The sequence below is a fragment of the Megalops cyprinoides genome, chromosome 17 (assembly GCF_013368585.1).
Source record: "Megalops cyprinoides isolate fMegCyp1 chromosome 17, fMegCyp1.pri, whole genome shotgun sequence".
NCBI lineage: Eukaryota > Metazoa > Chordata > Actinopteri > Elopiformes > Megalopidae > Megalops > Megalops cyprinoides.
In genome coordinates, this window is record NC_050599.1 from 17155714 (window position 1) to 17180808 (window position 25095).

General features: G+C 39.0%; 1 protein-coding gene across 1 annotated transcript in view; it reads left to right on the plus strand.

The window, feature by feature from the left end:
* Positions 1–25095, plus strand: part of nkain2 (sodium/potassium transporting ATPase interacting 2) — a 101279-nt gene that overhangs the window by 16259 nt on the left and 59925 nt on the right. The window contains exon 2 of the mRNA XM_036549951.1: positions 22085–22222. Within this exon, the coding sequence (XP_036405844.1) occupies positions 22085–22222 (138 nt within the window). The remainder of the gene's footprint in view (positions 1–22084; positions 22223–25095) is intronic.

A 25095-nucleotide genomic window follows, 5' to 3' on the forward strand; every position in this document is an offset into this window, starting at 1 on the left:
TATTGAAAAGTCTAGTGTGCCGCCAATAGATGCATTTTATAGGTTGTGAACAGTGTCATACTGTCAGAAAATGGTAGATGAGAAAAAATGATTGCACTTTTTAGAATGTATTAAAGACCACAGAGACGCAAAAGCTACTGCATGCAAGATGCATATTAATTATTATGAAAAATTGAGATTAAAATAGCTGACCTCTATTCCATTTTTTTGGATCAGCAGCAAGAAAAGGTGCTATTGATCTTTGGAACAAATAATAATGTAGGGATCTATCACAGCTGTCATCCTCTATTACTATATATATATACATATATATATATATATATATATATATATATATATATATATATATATATATATATATATATATATATATATATATATTAGCATAACTGTCTTATAGTTTGATGAATCGGCAGCATTTTTGAAGACATTTAAATGCGTTGCACATGGTTACAGTATATTCCATATTTGATTGGGCAAAATGCTGAAACCCACAGTGTAGAATTTCCACAAACACACAATTACAGTGTGAGGGTTGGTTCTGGGTAGACTCAATACAGGTATGACTTGCACATATCCTCAGTTTTGTCATGTCCAATGAACTGAAAGGTTAAAATCCAGACCCTGTGTCTGCAGGGTTTTTTCTTAGTCTCATGCGGTGTGTGCCGCCTGCCCTGCTATAATGAGCAGGATTCCTTAGAGAATGACCGATCAATCATTTCATTATCAGTCCGTTCTGTTTGTTTAGGCTGCATTAATATTGCATTTAGAGATATTTTGACCTGAAGGAGATTCTTTGGAGTAGAAACTGCCAACCAATGGTGAAATTTTGCTCATTGCAAAACGTGAGATACAATACTTTGCTTTGTTGCATAAAATGAAATTTCCTATGGTTTCTTTGTAATCGATCTGAGTGACAGTTGGCAGATCCCCATGATAAAGTCATTATAGGAGACAGCTTGTGTGCACAATGGAGGCAGAAAGAGTAAACACCAAGACAGGTCAGACAGGGGGGGTCACCAAAATAAAAAAGGTAATTCAGAAAAAAACTATTTGTGTGAAAACAATCAATCTGTGATCTTACACTCACTTCAGGATAAGATGTTTCTGTTTTAATATTGCTAGGTACAGTCAGAGGAAGGGGAGTTGCTAACATATCTGATGTTTAGCATGGTTAGCTCACTGTTAATTTCCCTCTGACAACAAAGGCCGTCTGCATGAAAACATGATGAGATATTATTGGACATTACATATTCTCAATCAGTAAATCTCCAACAGAGGATCCCTGACACACATCTTCTTCAGAGAATTACAGTGTTCCCTGCCTCCAAACCTGACATGCGGAAGGACAACAAGCAAAAGCCACATAGCTCAGGGTGTATACCTCTACTAACCTAAAAACAAACAGGCTAGAGGGCGGGCCTTTGATCTCTGCAGCGGCTGGATCTCGCCCCTCTGCAGAGCTGAGATTCCAGCCTGATGAAGCCCAGATCCTCCTGGCTCCTGGGGGGGGGGGGGGGGGGGGGGTTGTCAGATAAACAAGATGCTCTGAAAGTCTGGAAATGAGAGTCTGAGCGGTGACGGGCAGCAGATGAAACTAGCTGACAAAGAGAGAGAGAGAGAGAGAGAGAGAGAGAGATAGAGAGAGAGAGAGGGGGAGAGAAAGAGAGAGCTGGAAGGGGTATTTGGGATAAGCCCCACGTCACTCCTATGTGGACTGCACTTGACTGCTAAAGGCATACTGGGATTAAGACATTCTGTCCATGGCTGCCAGGCAATCAGCCCCTGCCTGATCTGATATTTCTCCCTGGAAGATTTTATTACAGTGCGTGTGTGTCTGTGCATACGTACATGTCGGTGTGCATTTGAGTGTGGGGATCCAGCAGCGTGGTATGCCTTGGCTCCAAATTCATACTGCAGAGATATGCACTTAATAACACGTTAATCAGATCCAGAGCGCATTGTGCTAATGTATTGGTGCTTAGTGCTGGCAGAAAACAGGTTTGCAGTACAATTGACAGCAATGAAAAATTGGATCTCTTTCTAAAAAAAAAAGAAAATCCATACATCAATGCAAGTCGTGACATATTCCCAACAACTGTGGCAGAGAGACGATGCTGCAGCATAGCCGTGCATTAAAATAATGAAACGCCCAAATTGAATTCCAACTAAGGGCTTCCATATCCTTTTAAATATATATATATATATATATATATATATATATATATATGTATATATTTCCTTTGGACTCTGAGTCATTTTGTTCAAGTTAAGATCTGGAAGATGATGCTTTTTTTTTTTTTTGGTCTTTATGCTGGAGCAATATCTTAAGTGGCATGCTGTGTAATGTGCTGGACCTACAGGGGATGGATGAAAGTGGCCCATAAATTGCATTAGTGAAAAAGCAAGGAGGGGACTGTGCCAGATGTAATCTGAGAGGAGTAGGAGCGGGTCACAGGGCTCAAGCGTCTGCAGCTATGCATATGGGAATATGGGAGCGCAGGAAAACTCCTGGGCAGGGGGTGTCGGAACCTCCCTTTTATATTCATTATGCTGCCGGGGAGCTGTGCGGCAGGTTTAATCAGAATTTGTTCTGAGTTTAATTGGAATTGTTATGTGTTTACTTTTTAACATTTTCATAAGTGGTGTCACCATGAAGAAATAACCATATTTGTTGTCATTTTTTAACACTGGAGGCAAACTGGTGTTTTTACATCATAAGAGAGGTTTCGGTAGGGTGATGTGTGGAATTTTACACACACATATATATATATACACATATATATATATATGTGTGTGTGTGTGTGTGTGTGTTATTAAGATTCCTTTCAAGTGAGGGTGGTAAAATGCAGTTAGAAACTGCGCTCAGTAAAATTGATAGGCTGCTGTTTCCATTTCACGAACATCTCAGCAGAACACATGATTTGACACAGCATGTTCCAGGTACTGAAATGAAAGGACAGCTGGTAGTTTTTGTAAAGCTGGCGAAGTCGTTTGAAATAACATTGCTTAGAAATACATATGCGAGCAGTTTCTCGTCTCAGTGATATTTAAAAAGTAATTAGTCACACTTTATTTTAAGGGCCTGTTTGTACTGTTAAAAATAGTCAACGGAAGCAGAGCTACATATTAATTTAGCATGTCTTGTATTTGAAAGGCATGCAGAGAGTAAGGAGGTAATGGTGTGAGACCTAGTGATTTAGAGAAGAAGAGTCAGCTTTCAGGAATGCTGGGTTCTGGTGTAAGGTAGTAAGGTCAGACAGAGGAGGAACAGCACCAGGTGGAAGACACTTCACCTTGGCATTCTCTCTTGTGTGGCTGAAGGCTGTGGCTTTTCATGTCTACCTTTGTATTTTAAGGGGGAGAAAGCAATTGCAATCTGCTAAGTCATTTGCAGCAAAGTAGGCTCAAAAGGTCTTCTGAATGTCTGAGAAAAACAATATAAAAACACATGTATATCCAACAATGCCCAATAAGGAAATGCTTGACAAGCATTACCCTTTCATTGGCCTGCGTGCTGAGGAAGTACTTGGTGCAGAGGAAAATTTAGCCAATAGTCATTAAGGAAAACAACACCTGCACTTAGTATATTTTGTCGCTTGTCTTGGGTGATTCTGCAGTTCTTCAAATACACATTCTGAGCAATTCCATGCATGCAGTCCCACTGTGTGAGTAGTCAAGGATGTGTACATGAAGTGTACATGTAAAGTTATAATTGAGAGGAATAAACTGTTTGTGTTTGTGGATTAGACAAAGCTGTAGTACAGAGAAAATATATAAATATGTTATGAAATATTAAAAGAAAGTTGTGTCATTGTGTACTGTGTCATTTCATATTTAACATGAATAAGACGTATATTCAATCTCATTGCAATTCACTTTAGTCGTAACTTTCCATACTCTTAACTTTAATATGAAAAATTTAGACAGCTATTTTTGTTTCATACCTAGCATTATGAGTTTGGTGGTCCCCGAAGTGAATGGCAGATGGTCTATGAAAATGCAGCACAAACCAAATCCAGGATTCAGTATTGAATTTTGCAGAATACAACCATATCTGTCTGAAACTTAAAACAATGCAGACACGGTGTATCTATAAAAAACAATGTTATACCTGCGACCCTTCCTGTGTCTGTGGCTTAGACCACAAGGGGCAGGAAAACAAGCCACAGCAGATGAACAACTCGTGAAAATTGATGACCTTCGTGTAAACATTTCCTCCGCAACACTTCATTAAGTACTATTCTTCTGAGTTCCGCTGATGTCGGGGTCATCTTTGACTGTGTTGTGGAGTCTGGTCTCTAGACCATCATTTAGAAGACAATTCTGAGTGCTCTCTGCTTGCCTGTAAAAGCCCCAATTACAGTTGTAATTACATAGTGAGCGTACAAATGTCTAAGGGATCTTAAAGTGTTACTCTAAATGCACTGTACATGTATATATTAAAACATTCCTTCTTCAGAAAAACAAACACAAGTGAGAACTTTTATTGAAATTTGGAAACACAAAATGAAACCTTACCTTAAAATAAACTCTAATTTTCTGGCTTTTCATGGCAATCTTGAACGCCAATTCCAGAGCCACTGTCAGTCCATATCTTTGGAGTGTTTACATACCCATAATTTCTGACTCATGTAAACAACATGTGGTGAGATGATTTGATGCTAAATCATTTTTTTTTTACACAGATTAGCACTGCTCTCTTGTAACAAATGTTCTTAGTGTCTCAAACCCCACCCTAACACACTCACCCTTGCCCACACACACACACACACACTTGTCAGGGCATTGCATTGTAGAGGCATCTGGACTGCCTCTCTGTGTATAATATTCGGAGGAGTATTAGGTCCAGCAGTTGCTTCCACACCCATCCTGTTTGTTAACACCAGCGATGTAAGTGACTAATAGTGTGAATAGCACTATGGGCCTGGACCACGCTGCATCGAAGCATGGGCTGCCTAATTCTGCCACAATACTGAGCTTGTAGAGGGCTGATAACCCAGAGTGGGAGTTCTTTATTGATGGAGTGGACCAGGCTAATGTTTTCCCCCTTCCGGGTGTCCATCTGTGAGTATTCTTTCCAGTGTCATCACCACTCAGTTTAAGTAGCTGCAATGGCCTCCTCGGGCAGACTGGAGATAATACTGGCTATTTATCATGCAGGAATTCAATTTCAGACCCTCGCTACTCCTCATAAAAGAGTTACCAATCCATATATCAACCATTTAGTTGTCTGTTTTCACGAGCGGGAAACCGTTTGTATGCATTTTATTTATTTATAGGAGGGGAAAAAAGAAAATGTAGCCTATGGGTAGGCCAAGATAAAATAACATTGAAACATATTAACTGGTTAAAAGAGAGAGAGAAGGGAGCGCAGAGACCTATTTACACCCAAAGAGAAATGAACAGTTTCTGTTGTAGTGCCTCGGAAGCCGGCTTTCTGCTGCTTTTTATATTCTCTCACGATGAAAGTATGGGTATTTGGCTTACGTTTCAAATGCTTTTTAATTACAATCTGTTCATGTGAACCATTCAAGCAAAATAGAGAGTTGCTGAGACAATTTACCTTCAAAAAACAGTAATGTCTGCACAACAGTTAGCGTTTGACTGGATATCACATTCCCTCCGTCCATTGACATCCTGGTCACCTGCTGCTATTCTTCCCTCCACAAACAATCCCTGTAATTTGCCTTTCCCATGCAGAATATTGATTATTAATAAAGATGTGCCCATAGCACAGTACAAAAGGATATATTGCCAGTGCGTGGTTTTCCTTGTGCTATCAGGTGATTGTGCTTTTAATGAGCAATTGTGTTGGCGTGCACTTGAAGCACTGGTGAGATGGCCGACCCCTGGGCCTCTCCACTTACTGCTGTGTGATTAACGAGCCCCTCGCCCAGAGATCAGACACGGGTTCGAAAACAAACACCCTAGACAACGCTGCCCGGCACACAGTAGGGCTAAAAATAGCACCTAACACCGTGGCTGCGGTGCTGGATAGGACAGAGTAACGAGTCTGGGAGCGCCCTGCAGATCAGAGTAGGGACTCGCCCATATGTGTTTGGGAGGTTCCAGCTGGTGGGCTCAGCGTGACCTCTGGTCAAGGTCATCCCTTTGAAATCTGCTTTGCGCACGTTTGACAGTAATTAATTGTGCTGCTCTTAATTTGTCATCCCCGTGCTCTGGTTAATATAGATTTCTGCAGCGATTCTGACTTTGACAAAACCACAAATTTGTTAACATGCCAGGGAAGTTAATAACAGCAGATTCAGGACTGTGCCAAAATAAATTCAGTGTTCACATTTTTCTCCCTGATGCGATGACAAAAGATATAGTTTTCATCCATATTAATGGCCTATTTGACTGAAATATAATTTCCCTCTTCAAATTACTATATGGGTGTTCACTCTCAGCTGAAAGGATATTAAGGTGCTGTGTGGCCCCTCTTTGCCTGGGAATAATGTGTAACCACAGAAGAGCATTAAAAACCACTTAATTTTCACTGTGTTTGAGCAGCAAATACTTAATTCACTTGATTGTAACGTCAGTCCAACTGATGTGATTTTGTTTACTGCACTTCATCTAGTTCACAGAATTGATTTTTTTTCCTCTAAAATCAGCAGTCTGTTTTTTTTTACCCAGATTTTAGATGTGTAATTACAGAGTTCTAATGTTGCTTTGAAAAGAATGATTCACAAAAGCAGGCCCTTGTTTGATTAATTGAACAGACCTTTGTATTTTGTTTTTGTTTCCTTCCTATTCTTTTCTGTTACAGTCTACAATGATTCTAACATTCAGGAGTCATTACAAGTAAAGAATACATTTTGATGTATCGTACTTACAGTGTAACTTTTCCTCCAGAATGCAAAAGACATTAACAGAATATGTTTTACAGGAATTGATCTGCATGATAATTAATTAATGATAATACCATGAGGGTACAATGAAATATTATCTGATTTATTCATTCCTTGTCTAAGTAATCAATGAAATAAAGAACAAAAACAAAACAAAGGCCATTTTTTAGATTTTCAATACACAGCTCATTGTTGTTCTCACGTCTCTTGTGCCAAATTTCCCACTGTCATTGTAAGAAAGTGCCTGTGAGATTGGACCACTAGAATGGCGAGTGTTATGTTTCATGCAATTTGGAAGGCCATTATTGCTATGACAGATTTGGCCTCGGGACAAGGTCCATAGAAGCTGCAGCGATCCGGTTTCTGTATTAATTGTGTGTAGTATTGTTTAAATGTTTAAAATGCATTCCGCGCAGAGTTACGCGCACATCCAAGCAATTACCGCACTTTAACAGAGAGCTGCGCGTGGATGAGAAGGCAGGTGTGAGATATCGTCTCTGAAAGTGCAGACGTGTTTTGGCACAAGCCATTTTAATTAGCTTTGTTGTTTTCTTTTTCCTGAGCATAATGGAAGCATAGGTGTTAAAGGCCTCAAAAAACAGGTGAATCTGATGTTTTCGGGTTTGGTTCTCCTGTCTGTGTGCTATTCCCTTTCAGACCCTGAGGGTAACTATGACTTACTTACTTTCAGATAATCCTCTTTACACCCTGGAACCACAGGGCACAAGCCAGGGCGTTAGCCTCCTCTCAGCAATGGCTTACATTACATACAGATTCTTCTGTTTATTTTTGAGTACTGGGATCTATGCTTAGAACAGTGTCAGTGTTGGCACAGCTGGAAACAGATTCCAACAAACTAGTTATTGCGCGCCTTTTCCGTGTTGGCATCTTGCCCGCAGTTTAAGTGTGTCTCCTTTAAACCAGTGCTAAGCCCTTTCGCGGTGACCCCCAAGATGCGATTTGATCCCTGCAATAACAAATAGGATTTTATTACTGGCTTTTCTTTACTTCAATGCATATCTCTCCCTTTCAAATCTCATTTGGTTTTTCATTCCTCTGCAACAACGGAGTCCAATTTCTCTATTCAAAGCCCAGCAAAGGAACTGCTGATAAGAAGCCGAACACCACGACTAAGTTCTGCCGCGGTGTGAGAGAGCAGTGAAAGTGAATACAGAAAGCTGCGACGGACTCCTCTGCGCTGGCATTTGTCAAAAGGCATCCCCTGTTATGTACGAGTCTGCATGCATCTTGTGGAGGGATGCAAATCAATTGGTCAGGCTCCAATCTGGCTCTTTATCCCATGTGCTTGCTCTACACATCTACTGATCATGAATAGATTGTCTCTTAGCACGTACTCTACTCCTGCCATCACACTCGTTTTCCAGCTCCTTTGAAAAATATCTAAATTAGTAATGGAGATAAATGTGAGTACTGTCACCTTTATCAAGTGACTTTATTAGAATATTTGAGCCTTTGCTCCGCTTGCTGCCTGCTGCATTATTCAATAGATTTACATGTAAAAACTCTGAGTGGAGTAAACAACGCCGAGATCAGTGAAATGCCAGTCCTTAAGATGATTAGATTATATTTGTGACATTTAAATGCCAAGTTTGGAAAAGGTTTCACAGAATATTAATCAGTTCATTCAAATGAGAAGTGGTATGCAAGCAGGTTTTCAATGGAAGTATGATGCCATTTGTCATTTTATAATGGTAATGGTATTTAGGGATGAATCTAAAAGTTTTACTGACTTAGAAGCTAGGAGGAGAACATAAATTACAGTAACAATTCTCTGGTTCCAAGTTTTTTTTTTTATTCAAAATTTTCAAAAATATGACAGTACCCAGTTCCTTTTAGAGGAGATAAAAGAGGAAACATTTCTGAATATGGGGTATCTCTGTAACATTGTTTTGCTTTGTTTTGTTTGGTTGTGAAATAATGCAGTCTGGTAAGTCACATTGGGTGGACTGAACACCTGTTAGGTGAATCATTATTTTACGGCGACTGAAAAGTAACGGATACTAATATGAAAACAAATCAAATAACACATAATATGCTACTGGATGGTGAAAGACATATTAACCACAGTTACATATTTTAGATTTTAGGTGCTACATTATAAAAACTAAAGCTTGCCCAGAAGGTCTGCATGGCATAATCGTCTTACATATTTATGCGTGGTTCATTTTGGTTTGATTTTAGAGAACCAGCATGTTTCGCACTCACTTGTTTGTGTTATCCAGTTTGCCTTCTGAGCTTGGAGAGGTCTTTCTGTGCTATGAAGGCCAGGAGTTCAACATAAGTAATTACAGCCTACCCAAAAATGCTCGAAGCACAAAGCCACAGAATGTGTTTGCATCTAAAATGACCGTCTTGAATTACATGATAATTAGCATGTAAACAGTAATCACCGCATTTAGAATTCTGATTCAGCTTTAATTAAAATGCAAACAGAGCTGAAGCTTTAGGAATGTATTGGTGAATGTAAAGTGCTTACATTCTGGTCACTGGATCTGCTTCCTTAGAGACTGCATTCATTAGTGTCAGGTATCTTACCTTACACTAGTGGAACAGTTAATACTTTGTACACGGGGTAATTTTATATGTCTATGGATGCATGTACATATGTGTGTGCATTTAAATACGTCACATATATTTTTATTCACCTTTTTTAATGATTTTGTAAATATTGTTTAAAATCCCAATTAATGATGTGCTAAACTAATTATAACATATACTGTGCATTGTTAACATTGAACATTTTCTTGCTTTATCCTATAATTTATGTTTTGGCAGGGTTATTCTGTTCATGTTATTGTTTCTTGCTATTGTTCCCTTTGCTGGGGGAAGACAAAATTGTGTGTCATTGCTCAGGTTTAAAGCTTTATCAGATCGATGACGTGGACAGATAATTGATTGATGGATCGAGCAATCAGTAGCCCGCTTTCCTGGACTGCACGATGGCACTCGATCAATTCTGCTCCCACCGGACAGATGTCATTAAGGCGCGGGAAGTTTCAATAACAGTCCCTGCTGGATCCTCCCGCCTGTCCAGGGAGAAGAGAAATATTTGACCTGCGAACGGGTCGTTAACTTCACTAAAGTCAAGATACAAAGGCTGTGTTTTATAGGAGGTCTGGGCCAGAGGATTAAACTGCAGGTCTCCTGGGCTCTGCTACCTCACACATTTTATGGAGAGCAGATCGGATTTCAAGGATTTTGATAATTAAAGATGAATGTTACGTCTTCCCTTTTTTAAAATAATACATTGTGCAGCATAATTTGATCGTTGGCTCTTAAAAGGTCACAGAATCATCAGAAAGCTGCAGCAAATGTCTTAGGTTGGCTGTGATCTGAGCCGAGCCCACATAATCTCCGCTCCTTTGTGACAAAGGACATCCTCACCTTAGATACGGGATATGTGCTGACCTCTGTGTCCTAGCATTATCACCTTTTAATGCTGCTTGTGGTTTGGATAGGTTTAGTACTCACAGCATTGTAAGTTTTCACAGCAAATGTAATTCAACCCAGCTGTGTCCTAGGTAGCAGTAATGTTTTGAGAAACTGACAGGATTAAAATAGCAACGTTGACTATTCTTTCACACAATGCCGTGCTTTCTTTTTTTTTTTTTTATTTCACCCATGAGGTCAGAATTCCAGGAATTGATTATGACATCTTCTAGAACTCTCCGATCAGAATGCATCATGCTAAATGAGAAAGAGAAATCACATTCACTGAGTCAATGAAGATTCAGTCAAATTTTCAGGATCACAGAATCACAGAAGTGGTCTAGAGTGTGTTTTCATGGGATACTATGCTTCAGCATTAATCCTAGTCATTGATGTTACCTCCTGACGTCATTCACAGCGCTGCACTGTGGCCCGTCCCAAGGCCCGACAAGCAATAGGAGCCTAGCTTTCTTCCTGCGTCTCCTGTCCTACCAGCACACACTCCTCTGTCCCCGCAGTAGGGGCCGGCCTCAGGGGAGCGTGTGGGATGCCGGAGCTTTGACCCCGGCGCACGTTGCGCTCTTAAACACGCCTCACATCGTGAGAGATTTGCATAAGCGGTGGGACAGAATGCCATGAATATTCAAGCCTTCGCCCCATACACCCTCACTCTCTGCACCTGAAACAAATGTGCATTGAGTGTTTAAAGTGAGTAGGATTACACACACGTCTTTATTCGGTTTGAGGTCCGTGTGTCTGATGATGTTATACACAGCATAAGCTTGTTTGCGTCAGTAGCACACATTATAGAGTCATGCAAAAGTAAATGTAATGGCACTTTTAATACATTTTTACAAGGTTGTTAAAGGGCTGCAAATGGCTTGGCAAATATTATTTTAACACTTGCCAACTACAGCAAAATACATCTTAATTTCCAGCCTCTTCATTTTAGATAGAATTATTAAATAAAGAGGAACACTCTACAATGTTGACTTTATGTAGCCCTCCAGAGCAATTGCCCTTGTGTTGCAAGCAAGATTCGTGTAATTGAAATGTTTAAATTGTCAGCCGCGCAGTCTACCAATCACACATTCTAATGAAGTGCAGTAGCTCCATTTTACTGAAAGTGGTTCACTTCATTGAATCCAGCGGAATCACTCAATTAATGTAAGTTAGAACAAATGGTATGTTAAACTGGCTTAATACTCCATGTTCCAAAGTGTAATCCTCTCCAATGTCATTTAACTCCAGCGCAGTGACGCCCTTTGGAATAGATTAGGTGTATTTAGTGAAGAGGCATGTAAACACAATGCGGCTTGCCATGGTGTTGTAACAAGCTTAATTACCTGGGACTACTATTGTTCTCCATCAAGCATTTGTGTCAAAAGTTCTCTTTCTAGTTAATAGTCATGTCAATGAGATTAAGAAAATCAATTGGATATTGGAGAGCAGTTTGTGTGACTGATGTAAGAGCCCAGCTAATCATTTGCTAGTGAGATGACTGCAGAAATTGTTTTCCACAGATTAAACATCTCTCCAATGTCTGGCATCCAATTCGGAAATTCACTTTTTCTTTCTCCAACTGTCGGACGTTTAACCTTTCGAGAAATATGTTGAATGCTAAAGAGAATGTATGAATGCGTTCACGTATACGTCTGTAAAGATTCTAGCAGCACCAAGTTGTGAATATTGAGACGTTTACATGTTTACACTCTCTTGATGACATACATATATTACATTTAAAAATGAGAGAAAATGCTAGTGAAATATCATGTAGTAAATCACAACATTTGGTCACAGTTTGAATTACACAATTATGTTATAACTATGTTATAACTATGTTAATATTTCAGCAGGGATACGGTTACGTTCTGCACTTGCTGCACTTGAATTGTGATGGTATATAAAATGTATTGCTTCACTGTCTTAAATTCATTACTCAGAGTTACAGGCAAAATGGTGTACTTGGTAGATTGAATGCCCCTCCTGCCCCACTTACTGTTGGGAGTCTTCAGCACAGGTGCATAGGATGATATAAAGGACATTTAGACGAGGCTTAATCAACATATTTCAACAGATCTCCAACTGTTTCCCACTGAGGCACATTAATCAACAAATGCATATTTTCCACTGGGCTTACAAACCCATGCATTTGATAGATAATAGAAGCTATGCAATGAACATTAAGGTTTCAAAGCTTAATTCAGAACTGCCAGAGACTCAGTCCTTTTTCTCCTGATGTGTACGTAGTGTACTTCAGTGAATGAATGCACCTGGCGCTAACTCATCCTTATGCATGAATCCTTCAAAATGGGATTGTGACCTCTTGACATCTGTATTGTCGAGGATGTACACACACACACACACACATTTTAAAGTTTGATGAAGAATAGTTTATATATACTTAATGGCATATGCATACACTCTGGCAACTGTTTGTAGTTTATGAAGATATTTCATTGGAAATGGTAACCCTTTGACTTTTCCTTTCATATGAATATGTAGCATATCCTTGGAAAAAAAGATGTACAATAATGTTTTTTTTTTTTTAATCTTTCCATGATCAGAGTGTTTTACAGTCTGGGGTAGGGCAGGGACTCACCACAGCCACCACCAACGCCTGTCCCCAACTTGGGTTATATATGGCGGCCATATTGTGCTGTATAGCTCACCACACATGTTTGCGTGTGTACATATGTATAGACTACATGATTTTCTAGATAGTATGATACAAAGTAGTACTAGAGCAGGGGCAAGGAATGACAGTACTAGTTATGCTGTAAAGATCACAGGAGGTGAAGCTCTGGTGAGCAGGTACTTTTCACTCTTCAGGGGCCTGTAATATTTCCTATTAACTTTCTGATGTGCATTTGGCTGGTTTGAGGCTGCCTGCTACAGACTGACTTTCATCCAGGAGATGTTTTATCCGTGCCTCACAGCAGAAAAAAAACATTTAAGATAAAAAATGCCATCAAATAGGATGCTGAATCCTGCTGTAAGGAAATTCTGTAGATCAATTGGACTTACGATGAAACAGGATGCTCTGATTCTCACAAAAAATCTATAATTAAAATAAACAAGCAATTTTTCTTTTCTAAAATGAGGATGGCATTTTCAGGTCAGTTGTGTACATTTTTGTTCCATTATGTTATACTCATAAGGAATTCTGTTTTCACATGGTAATACCATGTGTTATATGTTAATTTGCCTAAAAGCCATTTAGACCTGTACATAAGATAATTAAAACACAGACCATTCGGAAGTCTTACAAGTGCATACATAGTTTATATTCACACAATTTGTGATTGAAAAATGTGCATGTGGCTCTATTTATATCTGTATGCAGCATTATTTCATTGAAGAATTTTTCAAGAGCGTAATTTCCTGAATTTTTGGATATAAGAACATATTGAGCTGTAAGGTTCCTCATACCAGCGTCCAGCATATAATCAGGCTTGAGGTTTCTTTACAAGTCTATCTGTCCAACACATTTGCCCTACCCCCAGGCCTCTCTGATTAAATGAGAATTATTGAAATGAGCCTCAAAATGAAATTGTCTGCACCAACACCTAAATACTTCTTGATGAATTTGATTTAGTTGAATGCTGTCCTCACAAAGCCTTCCACAGCTTTGTTAATAATAGCCTCTATCAGCTTTAAAGGAAGCCTTATGGGAGCAGAGTCCTGGCTATCAGGCTTCTCTCACAAGCAGAGCTGTTAGGGCTTTTAGAAGGTAGCAGTGACAAGGAAGCCAGTCTGAGCTCAGAATGAATGTGTTCTGTAGTTCCCTTCTTGAGCGATTGCAGACTATGGGAGCTGTGAGTGTGTCTGAGTCCCTGAAATTCCCCCTAAAGCCTGAAATCACAAGTGATGGAACCTTCAAACGCTGAGATGAACACATTTAGCTGAAACTGAACACAATGAAATCAGCATGCATTGTACATTTGGATGTATCTCTTTTCTGCCTGATCTGAAAACATACTGGCTTTGTCTTATTTACCGTGTAAAAAGCAGGCAAATTTTGGCAGGATCTGTGTGACTACAGAACTGATGTAAGCATGAATGTTAAATGTCACGTTCAGTCGAAGGTTTTTTTTTTTTTTTTCCTTTCGCAGACTTTGATCATACTTGTCCAGATTAAAGTTCATGTCAAATTCTCAGGAAAACCATTAATATTTATGTCAGAAAATTCAATTCCCCAAAGGAAGTTAAAATTGATGTCAGGATCACACAATCCAATATCTTTGTTGTGACAAATAGGTGCAAGCAGGCTTGGTCTTTGAAGTACATGCTGGGGAACTCATGAACGTATTGTGTGATGTCACAGTCTGTTTACATGGCTTGCACATCAAGCTGCTTCACGCCATGGAAATCACAATCAGATCCAATCAGCTGGTCCCCAGGTCTCTTGGGAAATTGCTGTTTTCTCCATTGCTCTTTTTTAAACACTTGTAGAATTGATCCTTTTTAACATAATTAAGAAAGTTACTAAATTAATTATTGCATTACTAATTAGCGTTATGTGTTTTATTGTCCGTTGTAATAATTGCAATGTTATGGTAAATGAACATGTGCAGTTTGAGTGAATGTAAAAGCAAAGACATGGTAATAATGGCAGTTTTGCAAATAACACTTTTTTCTTAGAGGCAGATCTACAGCGCAAATGAGCCATTAATGATGGGCATTCAGCTGTTAAGAACAGCATTTTATTGCTTATGATATCGCTGTCTAAGTCCATTTTCAGCAGTCATAGTATACTTAGTTTATACCATTTTATTGATAGACGGATAAAAGGAGACTACAAAAAGAACATACGTTCATATCACCATGGGATTGTAACAACCTTTTTGATGTTAAAATTGAGGTCACAGGTTGTGCAATCTGTACATTTGTTCATCAAAGGAATATTGTTTTCTGTTTCAAGATCTAGTTTATATGGAGTTGGTATCTGTCTAATGGATAACAATAATTTTGTTGTAATAATTTAACATTGACAATATACTCTGGCCAGTGGGAATGTCCACTAAAAGATGACTGATGTTTAAGATAAAATGATATTTTAGGACCATCCTCATCTGTCATAATTATTCTGCCATAGCATTCTTTTATGTGTAACTCTTAAGTAGAACTATGGAATTTAGAACAAGAACACCAACTGTCTTAAAAACGGTGATAACTTTTTAGGTTGATTTTTTCTTGATAGCTTTGCATTTCATAAAGTTTATGGAATGGTAGTGCAAGGATCAATCAGGTGTGAAGCACAAAATTACTAATGATTAAGGCTTAACACTTCACATCTCCATCAGTTAGATAAAACCATTTCGTAAGTAGCGTTAAAATAGCACTTTACCACATTGCCACCCAGCTGCCATAATAGCAAAATCAAGGAATGTCCATTGTAAATCTTTTTAATGATTATGTTAGAAGGTTAATGGCGTATGCAGCTGAAGGGATTCATTGCCACTTTTCAGATGAATCTGTGTTAGTGTGCTTTTTTTTTTTTTTAAACCAAAGTCATTGGTAAGACACTGGGAGATTAATTACAATTCACTCTCCATAAAATATCTTAACATTATTGATTCTTTTGCAATGACCAATGTCATCTTTGCTTCTGACATTTAGTACATTTTACTATGACAAAACTGTGGATTCTGGAGTGGGAGAGTGGTGTGTTGGTTAGGAATTTCTTACAGGAATTTTGTTTTGAGAAATGTTTGTAGGTTTGAATTCCAATTGGAGGCTGGGGTACTGTACCCAACTTACTACAGTAAAATACTTGATTGTATGAGTCGATGATATGTTAAAATGTGAACTAAGCAAATTTCTCGGAACACAGGCATCTGCCAAGCAAATAAAATTAGAAAAAGGTGTAGAATGTAGAGATCTCAAAAAAGTATATTTGAATATAACACACCACTGCAAATATTATGGTGAGTTTTGATGAATGTAACCATATTGAAATGAACTCTGTGAATAAAAGGTGTCCCTTGTGCAGAACCTTGGCGAACATGTGCTCTCTACAAGCTACATGGATAAGCATTCATTTCTTCCATGACTGGACATAATTTTTTTTTCTATATATATATATATTATAATTATAATTCCATTAACTAAGGTGGGCATTTGATTTTGTGAATATCTTATGTGGTTTATATTTTTTGTAAACAGACAAAACCTTTCATACTTAACACGTCATACATTTTGTTTTGGCTTTGGTACAGATAAAAATGTGTACAAATATCGACATATTTGTTACTGTTAATAATAGATTTCTTGCTATCTTTTATAATTTAATAGATGTGACATTTAAAATGAGCTGATTACCACTTTCAAATTGTTTGCAAAAAGTATAATTACTGTACTCTGTAATCTGCATATGAATGTTATATGTGCATCTTTATTTCTTTTTGAATTGCATTGGAGAGTCTGGAGAGACCGCTACATGGCCTCCAATCAAAAGCCATCCTTTTGAGCCTAATTAACGACTTTGAAATGAAGCTCTTCTGTTTTTTTTTTTTTTTTTACAGAAAAGTTTTCTCTGAAGTTTTTGCCTAGAGCCATACAATTTACCAATTTAATTTAACAGTTACTGATTTAATATTTATATTCGACTTTTGAAAGTCAAATCCTATTTTAAAATGAACCGAAGGGAAAGTGTTTAGTTGGCCACACTAAACAAGCAGCAAGTCACTGACTCACTGTTGATTTTGAAGTGCTTTGTGTGTAAACCACTTCCCCCATGTGTCATTTTCATTGTCATGTTTTCCTTTCCTTTTCAGTAGGTGTCTTTTTAATAACACTGCTATGTGTGTGTCTGTGTGGCGGAGAGGCAAAGTTCTTTAATGAGGTTATACTGTGGTTAGTTATGCTATATTAGGATGGAAGACTTGGGAGAGGGAGTGTAGACTGTGAGAACATACCCATATTGAACTTCAGGAATAGGTCTGTTTTTGGAGAGGAGCAGTTAGACAGAGCTAAGAGCATTCTGTTTTTCGGCTGGATGGCTTCGCTTGGTACAAATGAACCCCAGAGTTTCAAACAATTTGACTACAGAGGAAGACCGGCAACCCCATATTCATCAGGCGTGTGAGAATTACTCCTAAGAGTCTTGTTAAAAGCACTTTCAGGAGTGAAAAAAGTGCTATCTCAGAGTAGGCTGTGGGAGTAGATCACAGTTGATTTTTATGACATGCAAAGTGTCACAAATGAGTGGTAGAGATGACATTTTTCAGAGTTCATCCTGTATATTGAGAAAACATGCAATAAGTGCAATCATGGAAAGCAGTGGTGTTGTCATAGCGCTACAATTTGTGAGCATGATCAAACATCTCACAGATGTGAACAAATGCTAGCAAAGTAGCACAGATGGTTTCCATCCTTAGTCAACTATAAAGCAAAAATATAATTATTTTAATTGTTTTGTTAATAATCACATTAATAAAATGTTTGTATATATAAAGTTTTATTTTTTCATTATGCCAATATTGCCTTTATTTCTGATTGCCCCTGAGGATAAAAGATTGGAAGTCCTTCATATGCTAAAGGTGCTAGTCTGCACCTTGCAGATATTATGCAGACTTATGCAAGTTGTTATTATGCAGCTGGCTTTCCCCCATCACCAAGAAAACATGTTTAAACTACTTTTATTAAAGTGGTAAGTGATGACATTCTTCTCCTAGAAAGAGTGACAAGGTCTTTGACAAGGCCAGTGATAAATAACATGATCTTCTTATCTGACAGATATCTTCTTAACAGGTTTGTTATGCCAAGTGTATTCAAAACATTTGCCACCTGCTGGCAGTTCCTATGGGTTAGGACAAGCTCATGAGGGAGGAGTACTTTAGTCAAAAGAACCTTGATAAATCAATTAATCTTAGGAGTAAGAGTAAGGCAAAACTGATGTCTCTGTCATAATTTTCGAGCACTTAAGACCTATTTCCTACTCTGAGATGCTTAGTGACTATGGGCCCAGGACAAGGGAAATGTTTATGCCTCAGCACAATCAACAATTATTATGTCAGATAATTTCCAATTAAGATATGGCAAAGCTACTGCATACACTGCAAAACACCTGTTACTTTTTATAAAATGTGTTGAGATTTCACTCTGAGAGCAACAAGTCTGATTTGTCTGTTTCCCATGGCTTTTTAGCCAATTAGAAACTCAGATGGTGTTTGTATGTTGCATTCTAATTTCCCTGGGTTAAACCTCTGCAGTATGCCTCATATTGTTCACATTTTGGAATGTTAGCATTAATGGATTATGGAAGAATGCTGGCCTCATCCTTTTTCCCATTGCTGTCAGGGAGACTTTCAATGGCTTCTTCTCTTTCTTTGATTAATGTGCTTCTATCAGAGTGCTCATGTTGTACAGGTGTCAAAGGTTTGTTCGAATGCAGAAGGAAGCATGTTCTCCTTTCAGCTGGGCACATCTGATTGATTGGCTTTTCTCTCAGTGATTAGAGTCAGCGCAAGCCTTCACTAAAAAAAAAAAAAAAAAAACCTCGGTGCTGTCACCGGCAGAACAAACTGCTGTTTCAATCAGTGCTGAAGAGCTGGTGTGTGTCCCTCTTTGTGATAATCAGCGAAACCTCCGCAGTTCAGTCTGCAGTAATGAGAGGCTCTGTTCCCTTTCCACCAAAATGGACAACTCTACACGTCATAAAAACAGTGCCTAACCTCTCTTCTTCTGTTTATCTTCCCATTTTCTTGATAATACGGGAGTAACTGCGGGAAGGATGCCCCAATGCAAAATGTGAAGCACCTTAAACTTCGCAAACAGTACAATCAAACTAAACTATAAACTAGCTACAGGTCAGAGTTAAAATGCAGTTTTATAAGGTTTTATTCAGTACTGTAGATAGTTACAGCTTGCTAAACCTTTACATGGTCACTGATTACAATGACAGCTTTGTAATTATAATATATGCACCCTTGTAGCTCTTGTACCCTTGTGGGTAACAGCTCAGGTACAGTCCAAAGACAGAATGCAGTCTAAAATCTAGAATTCTCCTCAGATCACAAGACTAATATTGCGTGGAAGACACACACACCCACAACACCTTAAACTGGTGAGGTTAAAAGAAAGAGCAGACGACACCGCTGAGTCGCGGAAGTTTTGAGGTGAAACATGTCATGGGAATAGCACGCGGTCTGACATTACAGCAGCAACAGCAGATGCTGTGTTACTGACAGATGTACTGTCAATGACAGCTGTATTGTAGGTAAATATGCCATTCCTGAAATCTGTGTGCAAGTTCGGTGTGAAATACTCCACTGTGATCTCACACACGCCCGTTTAGGCTCTGTGGAAACATTCCACTTTATTCCATGCCACTTATTTCCCCTGTCAGGGAGGCAACTGTTCTTTCCTCTGCATTAGTTTTGTCTTCTGTACTTTAACTACATAGCTACTAATATATAGACAAGTGCACACACAAAAAAAAAAACACAAACAGAAAACCCAGCCATTTTTCACTGGTGTATATAAAAGCGTATGGTCACATAAATGTTTGGGGAGGCCCCTTAGGCCTCAGCGGTAGCCCCAGCTCAGTTTCAGCAAGGCAGTTTAGGTGAGACATGTTTTGTCAGTCGAATGTGAGCTGCTGTAATAAAACCTCAAGGCTGGAGGCGGTGCATTTCAGAGAATTCCTCCAATAACACCAGGTGCCCCAGGAGCGCATGCAGGGAAGTTAAGCTTTATTAATCAATTGACACAATGACGCTGTTGCATTATTGTGTAAATTATACAGCTGCTTTTTTTGAGGTTATATCAAAACGCTAGGCCAGCTTATGCTCTTTTAATTAGTGGTGATATTGTGTTCAGTTGGCTTTCTTAAATCCAGTCTGCAGCACCATATGGGCCCCTCCAGGAGTTCGCTCGCTGTTCTATTAGCAAATATCTGAAGTGCCGATTTTCAAAAGACAGCTCACGTGGCATGGAAGTGCTGAGCTTTGCTAATTAAACCTCTTTTATTTTCTTTGTATTCGTGGATTTTCAGCAAAACACATTAACAATGGCTCCGAGAAGAGTCCTGACGTGTGTTAGACTGCTCAGGAAGCCCTTGTCATAATACTGGGAGTATGTACAGGATATGGCAGCCATGTTGCTTAGTAACTCCCTCTCTCCTGTGTGTTCCCTGCTTTTTTAAAATGGAAAGAATCTATTAGGGAAGCAGATGGGAAAACATCAGCCATCTTTTAAGCCTGATTTTACTTGAAATGATCGTACAGAAAAACATGGAACCAGTCCAGTGTAAACAGACAGCAGGACTCAGGTGTGTTGGGACGAATCAAATTCACGTTGGAAAAGATCTCCAACTGCTCTCATAAACAAGTCAAGAGTGGGGCTTACTTGGTAGAATATAATTAATCCAGACTGAAAAAAGCAGTGCCATGTATAAGGTATTCTGCAAAGAAGGTATCATTGTAAAACTTAATTACCAGAAGCAGATGTATAGTCTTTCAGTGTGAAATCCCCCAAATTCTTTTCACTGACAGCTTCCTTGGAGATCAGATAGTTGTGCCCTTCTCTTGCTGTGGGCTTCTGGGATGGCAGCACTTTTGTGAATCAGGTGAACTTGTTCCGTCTCCCTGATTGTCTGTGCACAGCAGCTTAGCCGCTAGGGATCTATGCGTGCAGTGTGAGACATGGCCAAACTGGGAGAGTTAAATCAACTGACTAACTTCAGGACAGAAGGGAGGAGAGACTAAGATTTACAGGGAATGCTTTTTTTTTATTGAAGAAAGGACTATAGCATTTCACTGTATTATTTAATGGTGTGAATTATCACAGATGCAAGTAATATTACAAACACCTGCACACACACAGTAAACATTTATTCAGTATCTGCCATTGTTAATTGATGTCATTTAGTGGTGACAACCTTTAATTGCAAAAAAAAAACCAAAACAAGTGTTTGCCAATACGTATTCTAATATTTATGCACATGGCAGTGCTTGAGATGAATTGACAATAATTACACTAGATTTTGCTTCAAATTTTAACAGTTCTCTAGATTGATGTTTCACTGCAGTGTCTGTCTTCAGTGCTTGCCAGTCCTTACCGAAAAGCCTTCTTGTACAGCCCAATTTACTGTAGAGTCTGGCAGGTTTCCTGCTGGATCCGACAGCAAACTGTCATCTCCTTTAGGACATTGTTGTGAGGGACTGAAGCAGGTCTGGGTCCAGGTCCTCTGGGAGACTCCACCATCTCCTCCTAGCAAGGCCTTTGAACTGCCATGGCTTATAGTATCGATGCTGGCGTCATGTCCAATCAAGCGCTGCAGCCTTAACAGTCAGGAGCGGCAAGACCGAGCTAAGCAGCATTCATTTCATGCTGAGGTCCTTGCACGAGAGGTGGCAGGGGGGCTCCACACCTCCTTAGCAATTACAGCCCTTTGTGATGGGACGGCTTAGATTCTGGAGCCCTTATCTGGCCCCTGAACACACTGAGATCATGCATGTTCAAGCGATCAAATGCATTACAGTCAGGGCTACAGTTACGCAGAGGATCCCCTTACAGCCAACGTAAAAAATAAATGATGAGTTGCGTTGTTCCATTCCCATACATCCAATTACTGGTATTGGGTTAAAGTACCATTCATTGTTCTCCTGTGCATTGGTGCCATTGGATAACATTGAAACCTTGTTAAAATCACATTGCTCACAATCACGTACTTTCTCTGCATGTCAAAAGGAATATTAAACGAGTTATGGTGCATATGAAAATGTACACTGCTTTCATCAGTAATCGTACTCTGTATTTTTATTCCCCAGATTAGCATATTGGAGCGACAGATATTTGACTTCCTTGGATACCAGTGGGCTCCGATCCTTACAAACTTTGTACACATCATCATGGTAATCCTGGGGCTCTTCGGAACCGTGCAGTTCAGACCACGATACGTCACAGGGGTAAGCACAGGCACTCTTCCCACTGCATTCGTCATCCTTTATGTGAATGTGTTCCTTCATGCTGGATAAAAATGACAACCATGCACTTGTGGAAACATCTTATGGGCTGGAGTCGAAAGATGTTTCTGAAGGAAGTGATCTTTTCCGTGTACTTTGCAAGATGCATTGGCCACACATTTATTGGTAAATAGTTTAAATAATACCATTTCTGCATCCATCTCATTGTTTTTTTGAGGGACTAAATTTGTTCCCCTAAAAGATGTTGAAAGAGATTTTTTTTACATTGTTTATATTTGCATTTTTATATGAAATGTAAACAAAATATTTTATTTTAGTTTGTTTTTCCTCCTGTAGTTGACCTAAATATTTTGGAAGGAATTAATCTTTATTTCTTATACCCTGTCGTGTAAAAGCCCCTGTCCTCTGCTTGAGGATAAAGTACACACAAATAAATCTATATTTAAGACTATTGCTCCAAAATAAATTCTTGTGTTGTGACAACCTATCACTCAAATAGCGTATTATGGAGATTTATCTAAGCCCCAGCGTTTTACCTGTCTGGTGGCTCTGTGGAGATATTGATATTGCATGATGGACCTCGTCATCATGCAAGAAACCCCCTGTCACTTGGCCAAGATAAAGCGAATTGCCTTCACACACTGCATCCCATGCAAATGGGGCCAGAGTTTCAGCTCAGAGACAAGACATGGAGAGAACACCATCCTGCGAAAAGATAAATGCGCCACTTCCCAACATTACTCTTGCTTATATCCGTTTTGGAGATGCTGTCAGAACAGATGAATTTTTATACTAATTTAATGTGGCGCTTTCCGGCCGCTGGCGAGGAGCCAAATGAGGTTCCACTACACGCGCCTATCTCCTGTTTCTAATGTCCTGACAACATGTCAGATTCCCTCTGAGCCCAGACACCGCTCTCCCCGTGATCCACATGATTTGAATGAAAGAAAAAAACATATTTTTACATCGGGAAGAAACGAAAGTATTCAAATCAATCATTCATCCCAGTTCCTCCTGGATTTAGCAGGATCAGACATCACATTCTCTCAGCATCATATATCCCTGACTTGATTATGTATTTAATTGAAGTCAATGGGCTGTCCTAGACCTGTGTCTAGACTGGGACGAATAGGAAGGTCCCCATTATGCAGGCTAGCATGTAAACTATGAGAGATATCAACCCCACTTGTGTAGGGAAAAAAAAACAGAAACGCTCACCTTCTACCCAACCTTAAGGCATTTAACATATTTACTGAATAGAATGCATATGTGTTGTGGTTTGTTTACGCATTTCAAATAGGATTGAGATGGTTTAAGTTCCCGTGAGAGCTTCAGATGGTTCCCTGTTCCAGCGGTCATTCAGGGTGAAAACCAGCCAGTTTTGACACAGACCCAGTGGTCCCCCACAATCACATAGCTGGAAGCTGTAATCCAGGCCTGTCTTGAGCCTGTGTCCCTTAGAGATTTTTCTTGGACCTCTGTCTCTCTCCCAGTAGAGTCGAGCGTGTAACCCTAACAAGATCCTCTATTAACTCTGCCTTTACCAGAATCTAAAAATTCAACATGATTGTGAGCGTTTTTTATTTAATAAGGGTAATGCTGAATAATAATATTGCCATTGTTAACACATCAGTAACAGTACCTGCCAACACAAGGTCTTGTGTCAGAGAAATGCATCCACAGAAGCTTCCTCTGGTCCTGACACGTGATGAAAATGGATACTCTATTTTCTTTTACTCTGTGTTTTCTTCAAGCTCACCTTTCTGGCTTTAAATTGAATCTGAAATGTGTTATGTTTCCTGAAAACCACTTTTGTGTTGAACCCTAATAGACTTCACAGCATCAGTTTTATGAAGTTACGTATCTGTTTGCTATATTTTACAAAATATTTATATGAAGACATATCCCCTCATTACTTTACAGCAATCCATATATTTTCCTCTGAGAGTGAGCAAGTGAGCATTATAATAAGGAAGTGATGTGCACTGCATCTCTACAGTCTACAAACTTAATAGCTCTTCAGGAAAAGTTAAATGGTTGTTTTGTCTTTTTTTCATGTCTTGATTAGTTCACTTGTCCCAGGGGAGCTCCAAACTCTCCCAGCCCACACGCAGACACTCATCTGAAGCATAATGTGAAGAGTCTCTGTGTCCAGGGTTTTTTGGCATTCTGTGGCTTTGGGAAGCCAGACAGTTTTTAATACATATGCAACTCTTAATTAATTACAAGAAAATCCAACTCTTTATTGTTCTGCCTAGGAATTATGTAAAAGTGAACTTCTGTTTGACTCTGATGTGTGAGGCTTTGTGAGATAATTCTTTATTTCTGCAGCTATAAATCTAATGCTGGTTACACAAACGCACAGTACAAATTATGCTGTATTGTTTTTTGATGGAGATATAAAATGACAGAGAATAAGTCAAGTACCACATTGTATCATGTGGGAAAAAGCAGTTGTATGGTTGAATATTATAATATTTATAAACCACAAGTTTATAAGGCAGCCTTAAATAGTTTGTGATAAAGGCTATTATTACATCCAGCTAAATACTTTCCCAGGGTTCAGTTTGACTGTAACCAGTAATCATCAACTAAATACTTTCCCAGGATTCAGACTGACTGTAACCAGAAAACATCAAATGAATTCCAGTCTATGCTTTGAATGTTACACATTAAAAGAACATGCCATCAAGTTGCATATCTTGTCTGCTGTAGTAAAATGTTAAATGTTGATTGTAAAACTACTGGACTTTTAAGAAACTAGTCCTGTGTGCCCTTTAAAGCCTTTTTTGTCCTTTTGTTTAATACCACTGTCTCTCCCCAAGGCATGCTCGTGTTTTTCTGTTATATATATG